The 16,868-nt window shown below is 44.6% G+C and overlaps 1 protein-coding gene across 1 annotated transcript in view; it reads left to right on the top strand.

Moving 5' to 3' along the window:
* Positions 1–16,868, top strand: part of LOC138246802 (killer cell lectin-like receptor subfamily B member 1) — an 88,766-nt gene that overhangs the window by 21,675 nt on the left and 50,223 nt on the right. The window contains exon 3 of the mRNA XM_069201564.1: positions 3,845–3,913. Coding sequence (XP_069057665.1) covers positions 3,845–3,913 — 69 coding nt within the window. The remainder of the gene's footprint in view (positions 1–3,844; positions 3,914–16,868) is intronic.

Genomic DNA, 16,868 nt, shown 5'->3' with positions numbered 1-16,868 from the left:
AAGTAGCAATGTAAGGCCAAATATCAGCTACCTCCTTAATTTTAGTGGGGGGAAACAGTATGTTCCTTTCTACTATGGATTGGGTTTGTCATTACCTTTTTCCTGTGAATACATGGTCATTTTTTACCTGAAAGATCGACAGTTGAACTGGTGGAGGAGGATTAGAAACCAAATTTTTCTTCACATAAAGTCCGAAGAGACTTTTCTTTTGTGAACATTTCCGCAGTGCCAATTCCTGATGGGATTGTTTGGGACAAAGTAATGTTTGATATATATGGTCCCACTGAAGTTATTAAAACACCGTATGTGTTCAAATTATCAATGAATGACATAGTGATACCAGGCAATGTTTCTGATGATTGGGATGTGAAAACAGTTGATTCTATTATGACTGAATTGCAATATTATACTGTCTTTGAAAAAGAAGATGTTTATCAATTCAAAGAAAATCATGGTGATATGTTTTGCTATAATTACTATGGGCACCATTTCATACATAGAGCGAGCAGTCCAAAAACTGTATTTAATTAGACGCAATGGGAACATTGTCCCACTCCACCGCAAGGGAGTTCCAAAACATATTCTGAAAAGTTTGCATATTTTTCTGGGCACAGTCAAAAGAATGCTGAGTCATAATATTTTAAGGTACCACCTACTAAGGATATACATATGTTATTGACCAATCTGAAATTTAAATATTCTGAATCCTTTGGTTCCCAGTTATTGATTGAAGGCTATGCATATTGGTCCAAATCAATTGATCTGAAAAATGTCTGAGGAACAAAAAATTGGCAAAATAAGGGAAAAGAAACATTGTTTAGAGCATGCCTCATTCCTGTACAAATGATCTTTTTTAAATGAAACAGTACAACAAACGAGTTGTTTAGGCTTAGCTACAATCAGGGAATGAAACATGCCCAGTATACTTGCCCCGCAAAGTTTTACAAATGGCAAAAATATATGAATGCAACTGAAGATGAGCTTGATGAGTGGGTCCAGAATGGTACGTTTAATGCTTCACTGACACGTCCAGGTGGGTGGGTATTGTAGCCAATAGATAACAATGGGTGTCATCAACGTTTTATGACCTCCTCGGAGGGTTTTAGGATGAGTAGGCCAGACCCTCGCTATATGTCACCAGAGCATGCAGATCATAATTACAACATATAGTGTGGGAAAATTATGCCAGCAGTGGCTAAAATCATCCTCACTAAACGCAGTTAGAGAACACCTCAATCTCTTGTCTAACTCCACTGACTTATAGGATTTCTTGTCAGGCTCTAAAACACCACGTAAGAAGCATTTCTTAAATGCAGTATACAATGAGATTTGGAAACTTTCCCAACAAGATGCTGCTGCCCGGTTATGGCAAACAGACCAGGAATATTTTAAAAAGGCATTAGCTGTTGTGGATAATGGGATTAACACTTTGTCCGACCAGATATATACCATTAATAATATTGTCTCTTCTGCTATAGACATTATACAATCATATATGTCTTCTTTACACCAGGGACAGAGTCAGATCAGGTCCATTATGCAGTTGGGTTGGACGCTTCAAAACATTGAAGGCGGGTCGCGTTCCATGGCAGCACGTCAGTGCAACGGAGATATTTTCTTCTTTTAATCTAACACAACAACAACAACTAAGGCTAAGAAAGAAGCAACTTATGTCATGCTTAACATTGAGAAATTAGAAAAGTTGAATTTTACTGTGGCTGAAATACCATTGGCTGAGTGGTTAATACATGCGATTATTAATCTGCCTATTTCCACACTACAATTCACCTCCTGTTTAAAACACATTCCGGTAGGCAGATATGAAAAACTGGGAGATAGTTACATTCATGAGGTGTGTGAGCTTCCCTTCTCGTACAAATGCTTCAATGGCATAAAAGAGGTCTTTCTTAGCGGTAGTGAATGCAAGACTTCAGTCAGCCATTCGATTCTACATAGGACAATGCTTCAGGGTCAATCTCGTGCAAAATAGCAGTGACATGAGCTGCGAACAGTCCTGGGCTGTTCTTATACCCCTGAGGTAAACGACAGAATTTTTTCTGGGAGCCTAGTGCGCTGAAACTTGTTAAGTCTCTACTCTCAGGCGCTATATTCTGGAAGAAAAACCCATTAGAGATATCTAATGTTGTTTTGTGCTTTTTTACGTATTATGTTGTTCATTAGTGCAGTGCTATGCGTGTTTTGGATAGCATGAGTATGTGTATGACTGTTTAAATGTCTGAAGTCTAAGACTATTCTGTATGAATGGTCTTGATTAGCTACGGGGAATAATGGGTTATTCATTGGTGAGACAAAGGGTTCAATCACACCCTGGTACTCTAATTGCGTTAGTATTTCTCTCACTGGTGCTTTGGCTTCATGTTTTATAGGATTCTGCGGTTGTGGCTGAGGTTCGTTTTTAATTGGGAATACATGGTAGGGGGATTCTTTATGCCATCCCACGTGATTTCTGTATAATGCAGGTGCTTGTGCCAAAGCCGATTTAATGGAATAGCATTCAGCGAGTTCCTCTGGAACAAGGGGCGAGAAAGAAGGCTCAATGACATCTTCTCCATATGGGCAGGTACGGACAAAGTCAGGTGGCCAATCTTGTTCGGCCAACAAGACATCATATAATTTTACTATGCGATCCCAAAAGATTGCGTCTATTGTGCGTTCAATGTCTCCTTCTAACTGTAGTGTTACTTTGTACACCCTATCAGGCGTGGAGCCACGCGTGTCCGCAGTTTCTACTTGTATAAAGTTATCAGTTGCTTTCACCTCCAGATGCTCTAGAAGATTCCGGCAAACTATTGTGACCTCTGCTGCGCTGTCTAGCAAGGCTAGAGCCCAATTCTTGTTCTTCAAGAGGACCCTCTTCCTGTGTGGCATGTCGAACTGCGACTGCTGCCACCTTTTTCTTTCTAAATTGTTGTTTTTGTTGGGCGGGTTTCTCTTCATTTTTAACAGAAACCTCCGAAGAGCGTTGTGATTCCTGTCTCGGTTTCACGTACTCTGTTCTTCGCTCTGATCGGCCACCTGTCTTATTTCTTTTTTCCAATAAGTCCTGAAAAGAACAAGATTGGCGTGTATCAGTATATTGATATCTATCAGGTGTTTTTATATTATCTCTATTTCTGAGATTATGCCTATTTTGTGGCGTCTCCATACGCAGAGATTCTCCCCTCTCTTTCTTAGGAGTTTGTTGTTTTTTATCCTAGTGTTTCTTATTACCCTCAGGTGCTTGCTTGGGGGTATCTTTGTTTGATTTACCCTGAAATTGTGTTTTTTGTGGTCTGGCCCCTAAGCTATCTCGACCAATACTTGAGTAGGACTCTGCTATTATTTTAGGCAGCTCTCGATCCTGATTTAGTGCCAAAGTCATTCTCAGTATTTTCTGAGACGGCAGGTGCCGTGCAGGGCATTGCCAACCTTAGGAAGAGGCATCTTGGGCACTTAAATTAGGCTGAGACTTTGTCTTAGGTGAGGCTCTGTGTCTGTGGAGAAATGCCTTTTGTCCTTCCTTTGCACTTCATTTGTTTGGCCAATGGCCAAAGTATATCAAGACTAAACCAAAGCAATGTTTGGAAAAAAACCTTTGATACATTGACTTATGATGTTTTGAAGTCATCTGGGTAAGCTCCAAAACACAATGGACCATGAAGCATAACAAAGTGATGAATGTTGTAGCTAAAGAAGATGTGAACGGTCAGTTGCTGCACAAGTGGTATCAAAAGTACTATTTATGATGAAGAATGCTTTTCTACATTTGAACTACCTTGCACATATAAATATACTGTCCACTCTAATTGTTACTGCCTGCTCTAACTCTATGTTTCTCTTGCAGCAGCTCACGGGTTACACAAGAAGAGCGCTGTAAAAGAATGTAAATGGAAGAACTCAACAGGCAACTCGGGTAACAAGTTTTAACTCATTTGGATTTTATTTACATGACAGACTAATTTATTTAACACCTTTGAATTATTATTTAATGGATGCAGTATCCACTAAGAGATGTTAACAGGACCTTGATGAGCTGTCAGCCCCAGGACAAACTTCCCGCAAACTGTTTGCCTCTCTGCCTCCCTTTTTGCTGGACATATTTTTGTGGGTCTTAGGACTCTCTGTACTTTACAGCTGCTAACCATTTCTAAAGTACTTGTGCTCACTCCTCTAAAACAGGGTTAAATTGGTGAATACCCAATTGGCATATTTAATGTACCTATAAGTTCCTTGTGGAGTGGTATATCGTATACATTGGGCCTGTAAATTAAAAGCCACTAGTGGGCCTGCAGCACTTATTGTGGCACCCACTTAAGCAGCAACTTAAAAGATGTCCCAGGCCTGTCACTGCAGCCTGAATGCAGGTTCAAACTGCTATGTCAACTTAGCAATAAAACCCCGCTGCCAAGCCCCAACCTCCTCTTTTATTACATATAAGTCACACCTAAGGACGTCTCTAGGTAGCCCAAACGGCAGGGTGCCTTGTAAATGAAAGGTTGGGCATGAACACTTTAGTTTTGCATGTCCTGGAAGTGGATAAATCCTAAATTTATGTATCACTGCTGTGAAGCCTATCCCTGCGATAGGATAACAATGGAGATTCCTTTTCACATTTGATAAGCTGTTATTTGCAATTGGGACCAAGAACCTATTTCATGTTTGTTGTCTTTGGAATTCTAATGAAAAACCCTATTTAATGGTGAAGTCGGGGTTTTGATTATAATTTTGAAAAATGCAGCTTTTAGAAAGTTAGTATTTTCCTGCCTTTAGCCCTTTTGTGCCGGCAACCTGTGTTGGGTCACATGACTAGGTATAACTGACAGACTTTGTAAATCCTTCTAGACTGTCACACAACAGAGGGATTTATTGTGGCTGAATTCGCCATCTGCTGGCAGGATGCGGGTGGTGGAGCTTTGCACAGCCCCACTGGCAAGTAAATAGGCTCTGCCTTCACATAAAGGACCTATCATCTCCACATTTTCATTGCACCCAGCATGGAGCCAGGGCAGGGAACTCAGGAAATTCCATGCACATCAAAGACCCTGTCTAGAAGCTTCTCCCACCTTCCAGAAGTAGGACACTAGCATATAAAAATAGGACCTCGGACACCAAGTCTTCAGTTCACTCCTTGACATGCAGGAGGACTGCCTGCTGCTGTTACCTGCTGAGCACTCTACATGACTGCTTTGTTTTACCTGGAATGACTACTTTGTTGCCTGAAACCTGCCTTGAACCCTTTGAGTGCTGTTGCACCCTGAATCCTCACCTGAACCCAGGGCTGCCAGAGTGACTCCTACAGTGAATTTGCTGGCCTCCTGTTCAAAACCAGAGGGACACAGAAGGCTCCCATCATATTGAATCCTCACCTGGACCCAGCCTGAGTGAGTCTTGAATGCCCAAGTGGTGTTCTACTAGTCCTGGACCCATGATTGAGGTGCTAACAGTGCCCAGATGGACAAATCCCCAAAATGAGGACGTAGAAATGTTTTGTCCAAAACTTGCTCTGAGAACCAGCAGGAGACCATCACCAACCTGCTTGCCTATCCACCCAAGGTGCATTTCTGGTCACATTGACTGTGCAGCTTTTCTTGCTCTGTTCTTCCCTGCAGCAGCATATCCAGTTCAGTCGTCCTTCAACAAAGGAGGATCCAGCCCTGGAGTACTGTCTTTGGCTACAGCCCTCTGCCTAGTCCCACTGGAGTTTTTTGACTTCCTAAAAAGAGACTTAGGGCCTGATTTAGATTTGGGAAGATGGGTTACTCCATCACAACGGTGATGGATTTCCCATTCACTGAAATATAAATCCCATTATTTCCTTTAGGAAATCAGGCCCTAAGTCTGAACATAGAAATGTTCCCTGCAGCTTTAACTCAAGGCCTCCTGACGCTGGCAATTCCTCCTCGGACACCCCCTGCTGCATGCCCCAACTGAAATTTATCTTCCCAGAACATTTTTCTCAAAATTTCCTCTAAGTCTGAAAGAAAACAGCGACTGAGCCCAAGCCACTGCTTGTATCGAAAACATGCTCTTTCGCAGTCAGTCATATTTTTCGACTTTGGCCTGGTCTTCCATGATTAGATGTCTGCACTTTGATCTTTTAGGCACTAATTTTCATCAAAAATGTAAAACTTCTTGACTCCGGTTCTACTGATTGGATGTGTGTTGTTTTAGTGTTAAATGGTTTACCAAAATGTGCTCAATTTGCCTAAATTGGTGTGGAATCTTTCTTGTATTGTACTTTCACTTTATTACTGTTTGTGTGCTGCATAAATACTTTACACATTACCTCTACATTTATCCTGATTTCTTTCTGTGCCAAGCTACCCAGGGTTAACCACAGGTTAATTTAGTGACATTTTTGGGTTTACCCTGCAAGGGATTGTGGCTGTGGCTTGACTAGGGGCCACACACTACTCAACCATCAACCCAAATTACCATTTTGGCATTCAGTGGTGTGAATCAGGATTTGTTTTTGTGCAGTGCCATGCAGTCATTTGTGTTACATAAAATCCCAGTTAAATAGTTTGATGGCAACTCAAGGATTTTAAATTCTTCTTAATTTTCCATTATTCTTTCTTTCCTAAATTAAAGTGCCCTAAGCTTCCAAAGGGAATCTACAGATAGCCCTCCTGGCCTATTAGGAATTTAAGAGGTTGCAGGCACAAACAGTAGAGGATGACCCTGCGGAGGAGGAGATGGACTTGATTGAGAAGAGAATCAGGTCCCAAAGAGGGGCTCTGTGTTGCAGGGAGAGACCAGCTGTCCCCCAAAGTAGAAACAGTATCCCCAGCGTGAGGCAGGGAGCAGTGTGTCTTCCACGAACCTGTCGCCAGAGCAGTTGAAGGAAAGGAGGGAGGTGAGAAAGCCCAAGATGCAGTTGGCCAAACTATAAGTGGAGTTTGAGGAAAAGAAGTCTGGTGCTGAGAGGTCCTGCCGGAGAAGAAGGCTGAGGCTCAGAGGACCTTGGCAGAGAAAAAGGCTGAGAGGGCTTCGATTGACAGAAAATACTGTTGGAACATGAGGGAGCTGGAGCTAAAGGAAAGGCAATCTTCAGGGCCCAGCAGTGACGGTAGCAGTGTACCTATCATGTCTGCTGGAGAGATGAGAGTCTGCATACTCAAGGAGCTAGTGTCCTACTATGTGAAGATGATACAGACAATTAGTTAGCTGCATTTGAATTTGCTCTCAGGATACCTAAGGTCCTAGAGGAATACAGGTGAAGTAATTTGTGGGAACACATGCCTACATAAGACATGCCCATTTAGGTGTTGCTAAATTTAGGCTGGCCACTGAGAAGTACCATCGGAGATTCAGGGACAGTCATAAACCCCCAAACCCTCCCAAACCATTACTAAGTGGACTTCGTAGATTATGCCAGCATGCCACTGAAGGGCTGAGTGAAGGGCAGTAAATTGGATGATTTTACTGAGTTGTACAACCTAATTTTGAAGGAATGCATGATCAATATTTGCCTTACAGAGCTGTGTCAACAACTAGTAAATAGTTGGTTGACTAAAAGTAACACAAATAGGTGGCACAGTAGAAGGTAGCAGTAACAAATCCATTAAATGAAACTAAAAAGACTATCTCTCCTTTGAAATCAATGGGAAATATTGAAACATGCTGAAAAAAGATATAAAAAAGTTAATAAAAGTTATCAAACCTGTAAAGCATGTTGAAAAATGTTGTAATTCAATGTAAAAAATTGTAAAGTATAAATTAAATAATAATATAAAATATATATCTTTATTTAATATGTACTGTCAAAATGTATGTTTAAATAATAATGAAACAATATATATAAAAAGGCATAAAATGTTTAAAAAAATGAACAACAGTAAACAAAAGAAATTGAAAATTGTAGTCAAACAACATGCTACATACTGTACATCTTTTCATTAATAAATTATAAAAAATGTTGAAATTACTTAACTTTATATAAATGTTTATTTTTAGCTTGAAGTATATATGAGTAAAAATGGCATTTGTAAATGTGGTACCTCCTTCCCTGGAGACATATTGGGGGCCTTTGCCTTGATCTCTGATATCAAATCTGCCTTCTTGGAGGGGGGACAACTTTACATACATCCAATGTGCCCAAATAGTTTGATAAAGGCTGTTCTAAGGCACTTAGGAATCTTAAGGGGGTGATGAACCTCAAGCCAAAGGATTTGGATCTTGTCAGGAGGTGCCAAAAACTGCATAGGTTAGAATTAACCCAGAAGAACAACATTTTAAAGGATGCTGCCTGGGGGGATCTTTTAGCATCATGCTGGATGAAAATTAGCTTTACATTTTGGAGTGTACTGAACAGCCCGTTTTTGGCAACAGATATGGTTGCCTCCATTACGTCTCACATCACTGAGGATAGCTGGGTAACATACTTTGAACGAGCTTATAAGTCATCTATTGATGGTGGTGTTCAAGGTATGGAGCCCTTGGGTGAGGGAGCCTCCAATTTATGTTTTTGCCAGGAGAAGGTAGAAAGCGCAATAGTGAGTTTGACCACGAACAAGGCACCTGGGCCTGATGGAATTCCTCCTAATCTATTCATTAACTATGTTAAAGTATGGGCTTCTGTTCTGACATCAGTGTTAAATACCTCAGTAAGTGAGTGCCCTCTACATACCTGGGCTTCTTCTATTATTTTGCCCATATTTAAGAAGGGGGCTAGGGATAGTGTGCATTGTAATAGGCCTATCTCTCTTCTAAATTCTGTGGTGAAGGTGTTAAGACGTGTTATTTTTGACAGGGTTGAGCATTGGGCTGAAGAGAAGAATATTTTAGCAGATTCCAATATGGTTTTCACTCAGGTAGGTCCACGGAGGACCAATGCCTGAATTTATATATGGTCTATATACTATTGCCCTCCTCAGTTCCATTCACCTGGTTTTCATGGACCTTACCTAGCCCTTTGACCCGGTAAATAGAAACAAATTGTAGCAGTTTATGATCAGGATGGGAGTCGATAGAGATATAGGGCCTCAGTATGAGTTTGCCAAGTGCCGGTCAAGACTGCCATGTTGGTGACCTAAAAAAAAAGGCCACGTTGTCTGTCTTCCACACTGCCCTATTACAAGTTACATAGGCAAGACCTCCCCACCGCCAACCAAAAATGGCCGACCACCAGCAGCACGGTGGTCGGGACAATGGTGGTTCAACTTCCCTTCCCACTAGCCCCGCAACCAACCACCGAGCAAATTAGAAGAACACAGCCACTGTGGCGGCCCTCTCACTTCCACCAGCCAATGGTAGTCTGAACCACAGCGGTTTGCAGTCTGCCAAGCAATAAACCACTGTCCATTGGTGGATTTTGAAAGAAACACAACTTATTCACATTGACACACTGGACGCATCTGTGTCATAGTTTGGACTCTTGTTCTGTGCAAGACTGCTGGTTCAAGGATGACAGTACTTATGTTTGTAGGCAACTATGCCTACCCTACAACAAGTCAAACTGTAGTCCTAACCCTTCCGGCTCACTAGCAGTACCGCACCAATAACCCAAACAGTTAAAGGTGATTTGTGGCAGCTGTAACGCATGGACTCAGAAGTATGACATCTCAGGGAGTGTTGTGGTTAAACAGAGATTACCCCTTTTTCACATATATATCATGTCTCAACCAAACACAGGCAATAACGAAGATGCAGTAATGTTTCAACAGTTTTTATTTAATACAATGCAGTAAATTGCATGGGCTGCAATGATTAGGAAAATGAACAGTGCAAGAAATAGAATTGTAAAGACGAGAGTCATGATTATGAAGACCCCCACCATCTTGCATTAGCATGGAAAGACATACAGGACCTCATTACAACCCTGTCGGTCGGTGTTAAAGCGGCGGTAACACCCCCAAAAGGCCGGCAGTAAAAAAAAAATGAATCATGGCCACGGCAGAAACCGCCAACACATGCAGCCACTTTAACACTCTGACCGCCACAGCGGTAGCAACAAACACTGCGATGGTAACCGCCAACAGTCAGGCTGAAGACAATGTACCGCCCACAGCATTACAACCCGCCCATCCGCCAGCTTTTCCGGAATGGTTCCAACGCCATCAAAAGCATGGCGGAAACAGTATTCTGAAGGGAAACGACTCACCTCTCGACACTCAAGGAAGAACCAGGACTCCATGGAGCCTGAGCTGCAGGTTTTCCCCATGCTAGTGTATCTTCTCATACACCAGGAGCACCAACGCCGGCGACGACGACCACAATGAGTACTGCACATAGCACACAAGGGAGGGGGGGGGGAAAAAGAGAGTGACACACACACACACAACACCCCTGACCCCACCCTCACCCCCAACACCATACACACAGACACATGCAACAACATTACATATACACCCCGTAACTCTCAGGAATAATGCAAGGAAAAAAGGAATGGAGTCAAATTAGTATAATATTAGGAATACTTAGAAATACGTTCATAAATCAAAAACAGTATTTACAATATATACAAAAGGCGGGACAATGCCCAATCAAAAATGTCCGTGGCCCACATAGGCCAAGCCCACACTTGACTCCTGCCTCAATACAGAGAGAACACTGCAAGGGCATCAGGTCGAAAACACACAGACACCTCAGGGGACGGGAAATGGGGGGGCACTTCAGCTGGAAGATGGTACAATGCCACTGCTCCTTGAGGGGGCTCTGTAGGAGGCTGGCCTGGCTTGTAGTGGGTACCAATGGCACTTACACCTTGTGCCAGGTCCAGTTATCCCTTACTAGTAGAGTAGTAGTGTTCTAGCAGCTTAGGCTGATAGAGGTAGCTATAGCAGAGAAGCCAAGGCTGAACTAGGAGACATGCAAAGCTCATGCAATACCACTTATATCATATAGGTACTATATCATAAGAAAGACAAAACTCAGTGTTATTAAAAAGAAAGGTACTTTATTTTAGTGACAATGTGCCAAAAATATCTCAGATGATATACTCCCTTAGGAGGTAAGTAACATACACAAAATATACACAACAAACCAAATCAGGTAAGTAAAACAGTCAGAAAGTAGTGTAAACACTGTAGAATACAATAGGATGCAATAGGCCTAGGGGCAACAAAAACCATATACTAAGAAAGTGGAATGCGAACCACAAATGGACCCTTAGGCTAGTGTAGTGTGTAGAGCATGACTGGGAGTGTAAGAAAACACTAAGGGTGTCCAAAATGTCCCACCCCAAGATCCTGTAAAGTAGGAGTAAAGCACTATTATTTCCCCGGAAACACACTAAAGTCATGATAAAGGACTTTGCAAAGACCACAACAGATTGCAAAGCACTGAAGACAGATTCCTGGACCTGAGGACCTGCAAAGGAAGGGGACCAAGTCCAAGAGTCGCAAAAGTGTCCAGGGGGGCAGGAGCCCACTAAACCCCGGATGAAGGTGCAAAGTGGCTGCCTCCAGTTGGAAGAAGCTGAAGATTCTACAACAATGAAATGAGGTAGGAAGTTCTTCTTTGTGCAGAAGATGTCCCACAACATGCTTGAGGAAGCAGAAGTGTTTTCTTGGCAAAATACCACAAACAAGCCTTGCTAGCTGCAAGAGTCGCGGTTGGAGAAAAAGAGTGCTGCCCGGGCACCGGAAGGACAAGGATGTTGCCACTTGGGAGAGGAGACAGAGGGGGCCCTTGGCAACGTAGAGAGCCCACGCACTGGCAGGAAGCACCGGCAGAAGTCCTTGAACATGTGTTCAAGAAGTCTGAACATGGCGGTCATCTCAACACTGCAAAAGGAGGTCTCACGACACCGGAGATCAACTCAGGGAGCTGAGCATCGCAGGACAGAGTGCTGGGGTCCTAGGCTCAGCTGTGCATGCAGGATTTCTTGGAAATGTGCACAGAATCCCTTGTAGCTGCAGATCACATGTTGCACAGGATTACTGCCTGGAGAGGGGAGGCAATGACTTACCTCCTCCAAATGTAGACATTTGGACCACTGGACAGTCTGGGTCACTTGGGTCCACCACCTGTGTTCCAGGGGCCACACTCGTCAGGATGAGAGGGGTCCCAGAGTACCAGTGAAGCTGAAGTTAGGTGCCTGCTGGAGCAGGGGGAAGATTCCATCGACCCACAGGAGATTCCTTTATGGCTTCCAGTGCAGGGTGAAGGCAGGCAGCCCCCAGAGCATGCACCACCAGGAAACAGTTGAGAAAGCCGCTGGGAATAAGCGCTACAATGTCGCTGGTAGTCTTCTTGCTATTTTGCTGCACTTTTGCAGGCATCCTGGAGCAGTCAGCGGTCGATCTTAGGCAGAAGTCGAAGAGAGAAGTGCAGAGGAACCCTGATGAGTTCTTGCAATCGTCATCTGAGGAAAAGCCCACTGGAGAGACCCTAAATAGCCCTCAGAGGAGGATTGGCCACCTAGTCAGATATGCACCTATTAGGAGGGGTCTCTGATGTCACCTGCGGGCAGTGGCCACTCAGAGGCCTCCAGAGTACCCTCACACCTCTGGAAACAAGATGGCAGAGGTCTGGGACACACTGGAGGAGCTCTGGGCACCACCATTGGGGTGGTTATGGACAGGGGAATGGTCACTCTCCTTTCCTTTGTCCAGTTTTGCACCAGAGCAGGGACTGGGGGTTCCCTAAACCAGTGTAGACTGGTTTATGCAAGGAGGGCACCATCTGTGCCCTTCAAAGCTTTTCCAGAGGCTGGGAGAGGCTACCCCTCCCAGCCTTTAACACCTATTTTCAAAGGGAGAGGGTGTAACACCCTCTCTCAGAGGAAATTCTTTCTTCTACCTTCCTGGGACTGGGCTGCCCAGACCCCAGGAGGGCTGAACCCTGTCTGTGGGGTAGGAGCAGCAGTAGCTGCAGAGAAAACCCCAGAGAGCTGGTGTGGCAGTACTGGGGGTCCATAGTGGAGCCCCCAAGTTGCATGGAATTGGCTCCCCAATACCAGATTTGGAATGGGGGGACAATTCCATGATCTTGGACATGTTACACGGCCATATTCGGAGTTACCATTGTGAAGCTACATATAGGTATTAACCTATATGTAGTGCACGTGTGTAATGGTGTCCCCACACTCACAAAGTCCGGGGAAATGGCCCTGAACTATCTAGGGGCACCTTTGCTAGTGCAAGGTACCCACACACTTAGTAACTTTCCACCTAACCTTCAGCAAGTGAAGGTTAGACATATAGGTGACTTATAAGTTACTTGGGTGCAGTGAAAATGGCAGTGAAATAACGTGTGTGTTATTTCACTCGGCTGCAATGGCAGTCCTGTGTAAAGGTTTGTCTGAGCTCCCTATGGGTGGCAAAAGAAATGCTGCAGCCCATAGGGGCCTCCTGGACCCCCAGTACCCTGGGTACCTCAGTACCATATACTAGGGAATTAAAAGGGTGTTTCAGTATGCCAATTGAAATTGGTAAAAGTGGTGCCTAGCCTATAGTGACAAATATAAAGGCAGAGAGAGCATAAGCACCGAGGTTCTGATTAGCAGAGCCTCAGTGACACAGTTAGTCACTACACATGATTACACATTCAGGCCACAAACTATGAGCAATGGGGTCCTGGCTAGCAGGATCCCAGTGAGGCAGGCAAAAACAAACTGACATACATGTAAAAATGGGGGTAACATGCCAGGCAAGATGGTACTTTCCTACAGGCTCCATGCCCACTGCTTGGTCCTGGGGAGTGCAAGGCCACAGTCTTGCAAGTGGGTGGGTTGCCCACTGCTTGGTCCTGGGGAGCGCAAAGACACAGGGCCTCATTATGACCCTGGCGGGCGGCAGAGGCCGCCCGCCAGGATCCCGCCCTCCAAATTACCGCGCCGCGGTCAAAAGACCGCGGCGGGTATTACGAGTTTTCCCCTGGGCTGGCGAGCGGTTCCAGTTAAACCGCCCGCCAGCCCAGGGGAAAACGACCTTCCCACGAGGATGCCGGCTCGTAATCGAGCCGGCGGAGTGGGAAGGTGCGACGGGTGCTACTGCACCCGTCGCGTATTTCACTGTCTGCAAGGCAGACAGTGAAATACATTTTGGGGCCCTCTTACGGGGGCCCCTGCCGTGCCCATGCCATTGGCATGGGCACGGCAGGGGCCCCCAGGGGCCCCGCGACCCCCCCTACCGCCATCCTGTTCATGGCGGCTTTCCCGCCATGAACTGGATGGCGGTAGGGGGGGTCAGAATACTCATGGCTGCGGAGCGCGCTCCGCAGCCATGGAGGATTCCAATGAGCAGCGGAAAGTCAGCGGGAGACCGCTGACTTTCCGCTTCTGACCGCGGCTGAACCGCCGCGGTCAGAATGCTCATTGGAGCACCGCCAGCCTGTCGGCGGTGCTCCCGTGGTCGGTGGCCCTGGCGGCCACCGGCCGCCAGGGTCAGAATGACCCTCACAGTCTCTCAAGTGGGTGGTTTGCCCACTGCTTGGTCCTGGGGAGTGCAAGGCCACAGTCTCTCAAGTGGGTGGTGTTGGGATAAGTTGTAGAATGTTTTTCTATTGCTAAGCAACGGGTTGGAATGGTTGGGAGGTGGAAATTGTGAGCAGTGACAGTTAGCTGCTGGAACTGCCAGGGTTAGTAGCATCTTGCTTATTGAAAATAAACCTTTGGAAAAGGTTATCAGAAAGGTGTCTTTTTCAGTGGTGACGAGGATGTGATACTGCGTGTAACCAACTCTGGCAGAGTGACAACCTCATCATTGTGTAGAAGAGGATTCCAGGAGGCTGCGGTTTCAAAAGACACTGGGTGTGCCGCATCGTGCCTCATTGTGTGAAGACATCCTCTGCATGCTGTGGCCAAGAATCAAGGTGTATGTCTAGGTGAGGACCTAGGAGAGGTCCGGACATTTCGTTGAGGAGATGCATGGCAGCAGGAGTTCGTGGGAGTAAGGAGTAAGGAGAAGCACACTGAACAAGAAACTACAAGCTGGGTGTTCCCGTGCGGTGAACATCAGGATGAGGTATTGTGGTGTAAAGCGGTGATCGTAACAGTGTTATTGTAAAGTGACTATCATAGCGGTGTTGTCTCCAAATGAACTTTGTTTTAAAAAGAAAAACTGCGCCGTGAACTTGTGTGTGCCGCACGCCGCTGTAAAGAGACGATTGTAACAGTGTTATTGTTAAGTGACGATCATAGCGGTGTTGTCTCCACATAAACTTTGTTACGAAAGAAAACTACACCGTGAATTTGTGTGTGCCGTGCGCCAGCATTTTCATAAACTATTTACCTTTGTATGGTCTCCATTGCGATACCAGCGCTGCACCCAGGCTCGTGCATGGGAGCCGTTGCCCCGTGTAGTGAAACAGCTTGCGCCGGTCTCTTCTTTGCCGGTGTGTCCTTACGGAGCTGAGGAGGAGTTGCTCACGTGCTGACGTCGCACCTCGGCATTGGTTGCTCACGCACTGATATCACATCTCGACATTGCCGTTTCCACGGCACCCAACGTGATCAGTGTTGCGTTGCTTCACGTTGCTGAAACAAGGGCAACCATCTTTAAAGAAAGGAACGAGCGATCGTATATTGATGCTAACTTCACCGAAGTCAAAAGGTTATGCTTCATGCTGCCGAGGCAACCGTCTCTAAGGAAAGAAACAAGTGTTCGTACACTGAAATATTGAGGCTGACTTCACTGGTGTGGAAGCTTCACCAGAGTGAAAGTGCTGTCGTTTTGGCTATTCTGTCCAGTAAAAAAAGTGAAGAAATTGATCAACTGGCACAGCTGTAACTGTCGGATGTACATTGAAACTTTGTGGTTATAACATTTTGTTTAGTTATTTTATTCAGACACAATGCAATCAATAACCCCTCCTCCCAAGTTCTTAGCTCAACCTGGGGACCTATTATGCCATGGGAGGATTGGCATGAGGCTTTTGAAACTTATCTGGAGGCTTTAGGTGGAGCTATTTTCACTGCTAAACGGAAATTAGCTTTGATAAAACATAATCTGGGAGTGGAAGGCAGGAAGGTGTTAAACTTTACTATGTGATAGTTTTATTGTGAATGGTAAGGTTGAAGGGTCTGATGAAGAGGTAGATGGTAATGATGTTTATACTAGGGCCATGGGGCGTTAGAAAATCATTTTAGCAAAATAGTGAGCATTGTGGTAGAGCATCACAATTTGTTTTCTAGGATGCAAGCACCAGAGGAATCGATTGATCAGTTTGTAAGTGCCTTACGGACATTGGCAATTACCTGCAAGTTTAGGGATTTGCACGAGGAGATAATTAGTGACCAACTGATGAATTGCACTAGATATTTAAACGTTCAGGAGAAGCAATTAAGCTTTAAGGATCCATCATTAGAGGAGGCGATTATCATTGCACGACGTATTGAAGACACTGCAAGATACATTAGAGAATTGGGAAAAGGTGACGCAGAGCACATTAATGTGCAGGAGGTTGATTAACTCAAGAGTAGTAAAAGTGACAGTAAAATTGAAGGAAAAAAAAATGTTACAGATGCGGTAGTACAAGAAATTTGGCATTCTCTGGGAATTGCCCAGCGGTGAATGTCAAATGTTTCAATTGTAACAGGGTGGGACATTTTTCTAAAGTATGTATCCAGAAGAAAAGTATGAGTAAGAAGATAAGTAGAGATTGCTTGCAGAACAATGGTAATAAGGGGGATAGATTGTTTTCGGATGAAGATGGTGATTGCATACAAGCGTTCATGTTAAATGATGCCACCCCAGAAGAAGAATTGTTTAGGAACAATTTCTTATTAGTAGGCAATGATCGTTACAGTCCCCCGAAATGTGTTGTGAGTTTGAATGGTGTGTCCGTTGCCATGTGGGCAGATTCTTGTTCCTCATATACGCCTATTGATAAAGATACATGGTGTAAAGTGTGTAAAGTGGAACTAGCTATCTCCAAGGTTGTTTTAGTTGATTATGGAGGTAGCAAGGTACCCGTTATGGGAT

The sequence above is a fragment of the Pleurodeles waltl genome, chromosome 7 (assembly GCF_031143425.1).
Source record: "Pleurodeles waltl isolate 20211129_DDA chromosome 7, aPleWal1.hap1.20221129, whole genome shotgun sequence".
In the NCBI taxonomy this organism is placed as follows: Eukaryota; Metazoa; Chordata; class Amphibia; order Caudata; family Salamandridae; genus Pleurodeles; species Pleurodeles waltl.
The sequence above is the reverse complement of the archived record's forward strand: the minus strand, read 5'-3'. Positions and strand labels throughout refer to the sequence as shown.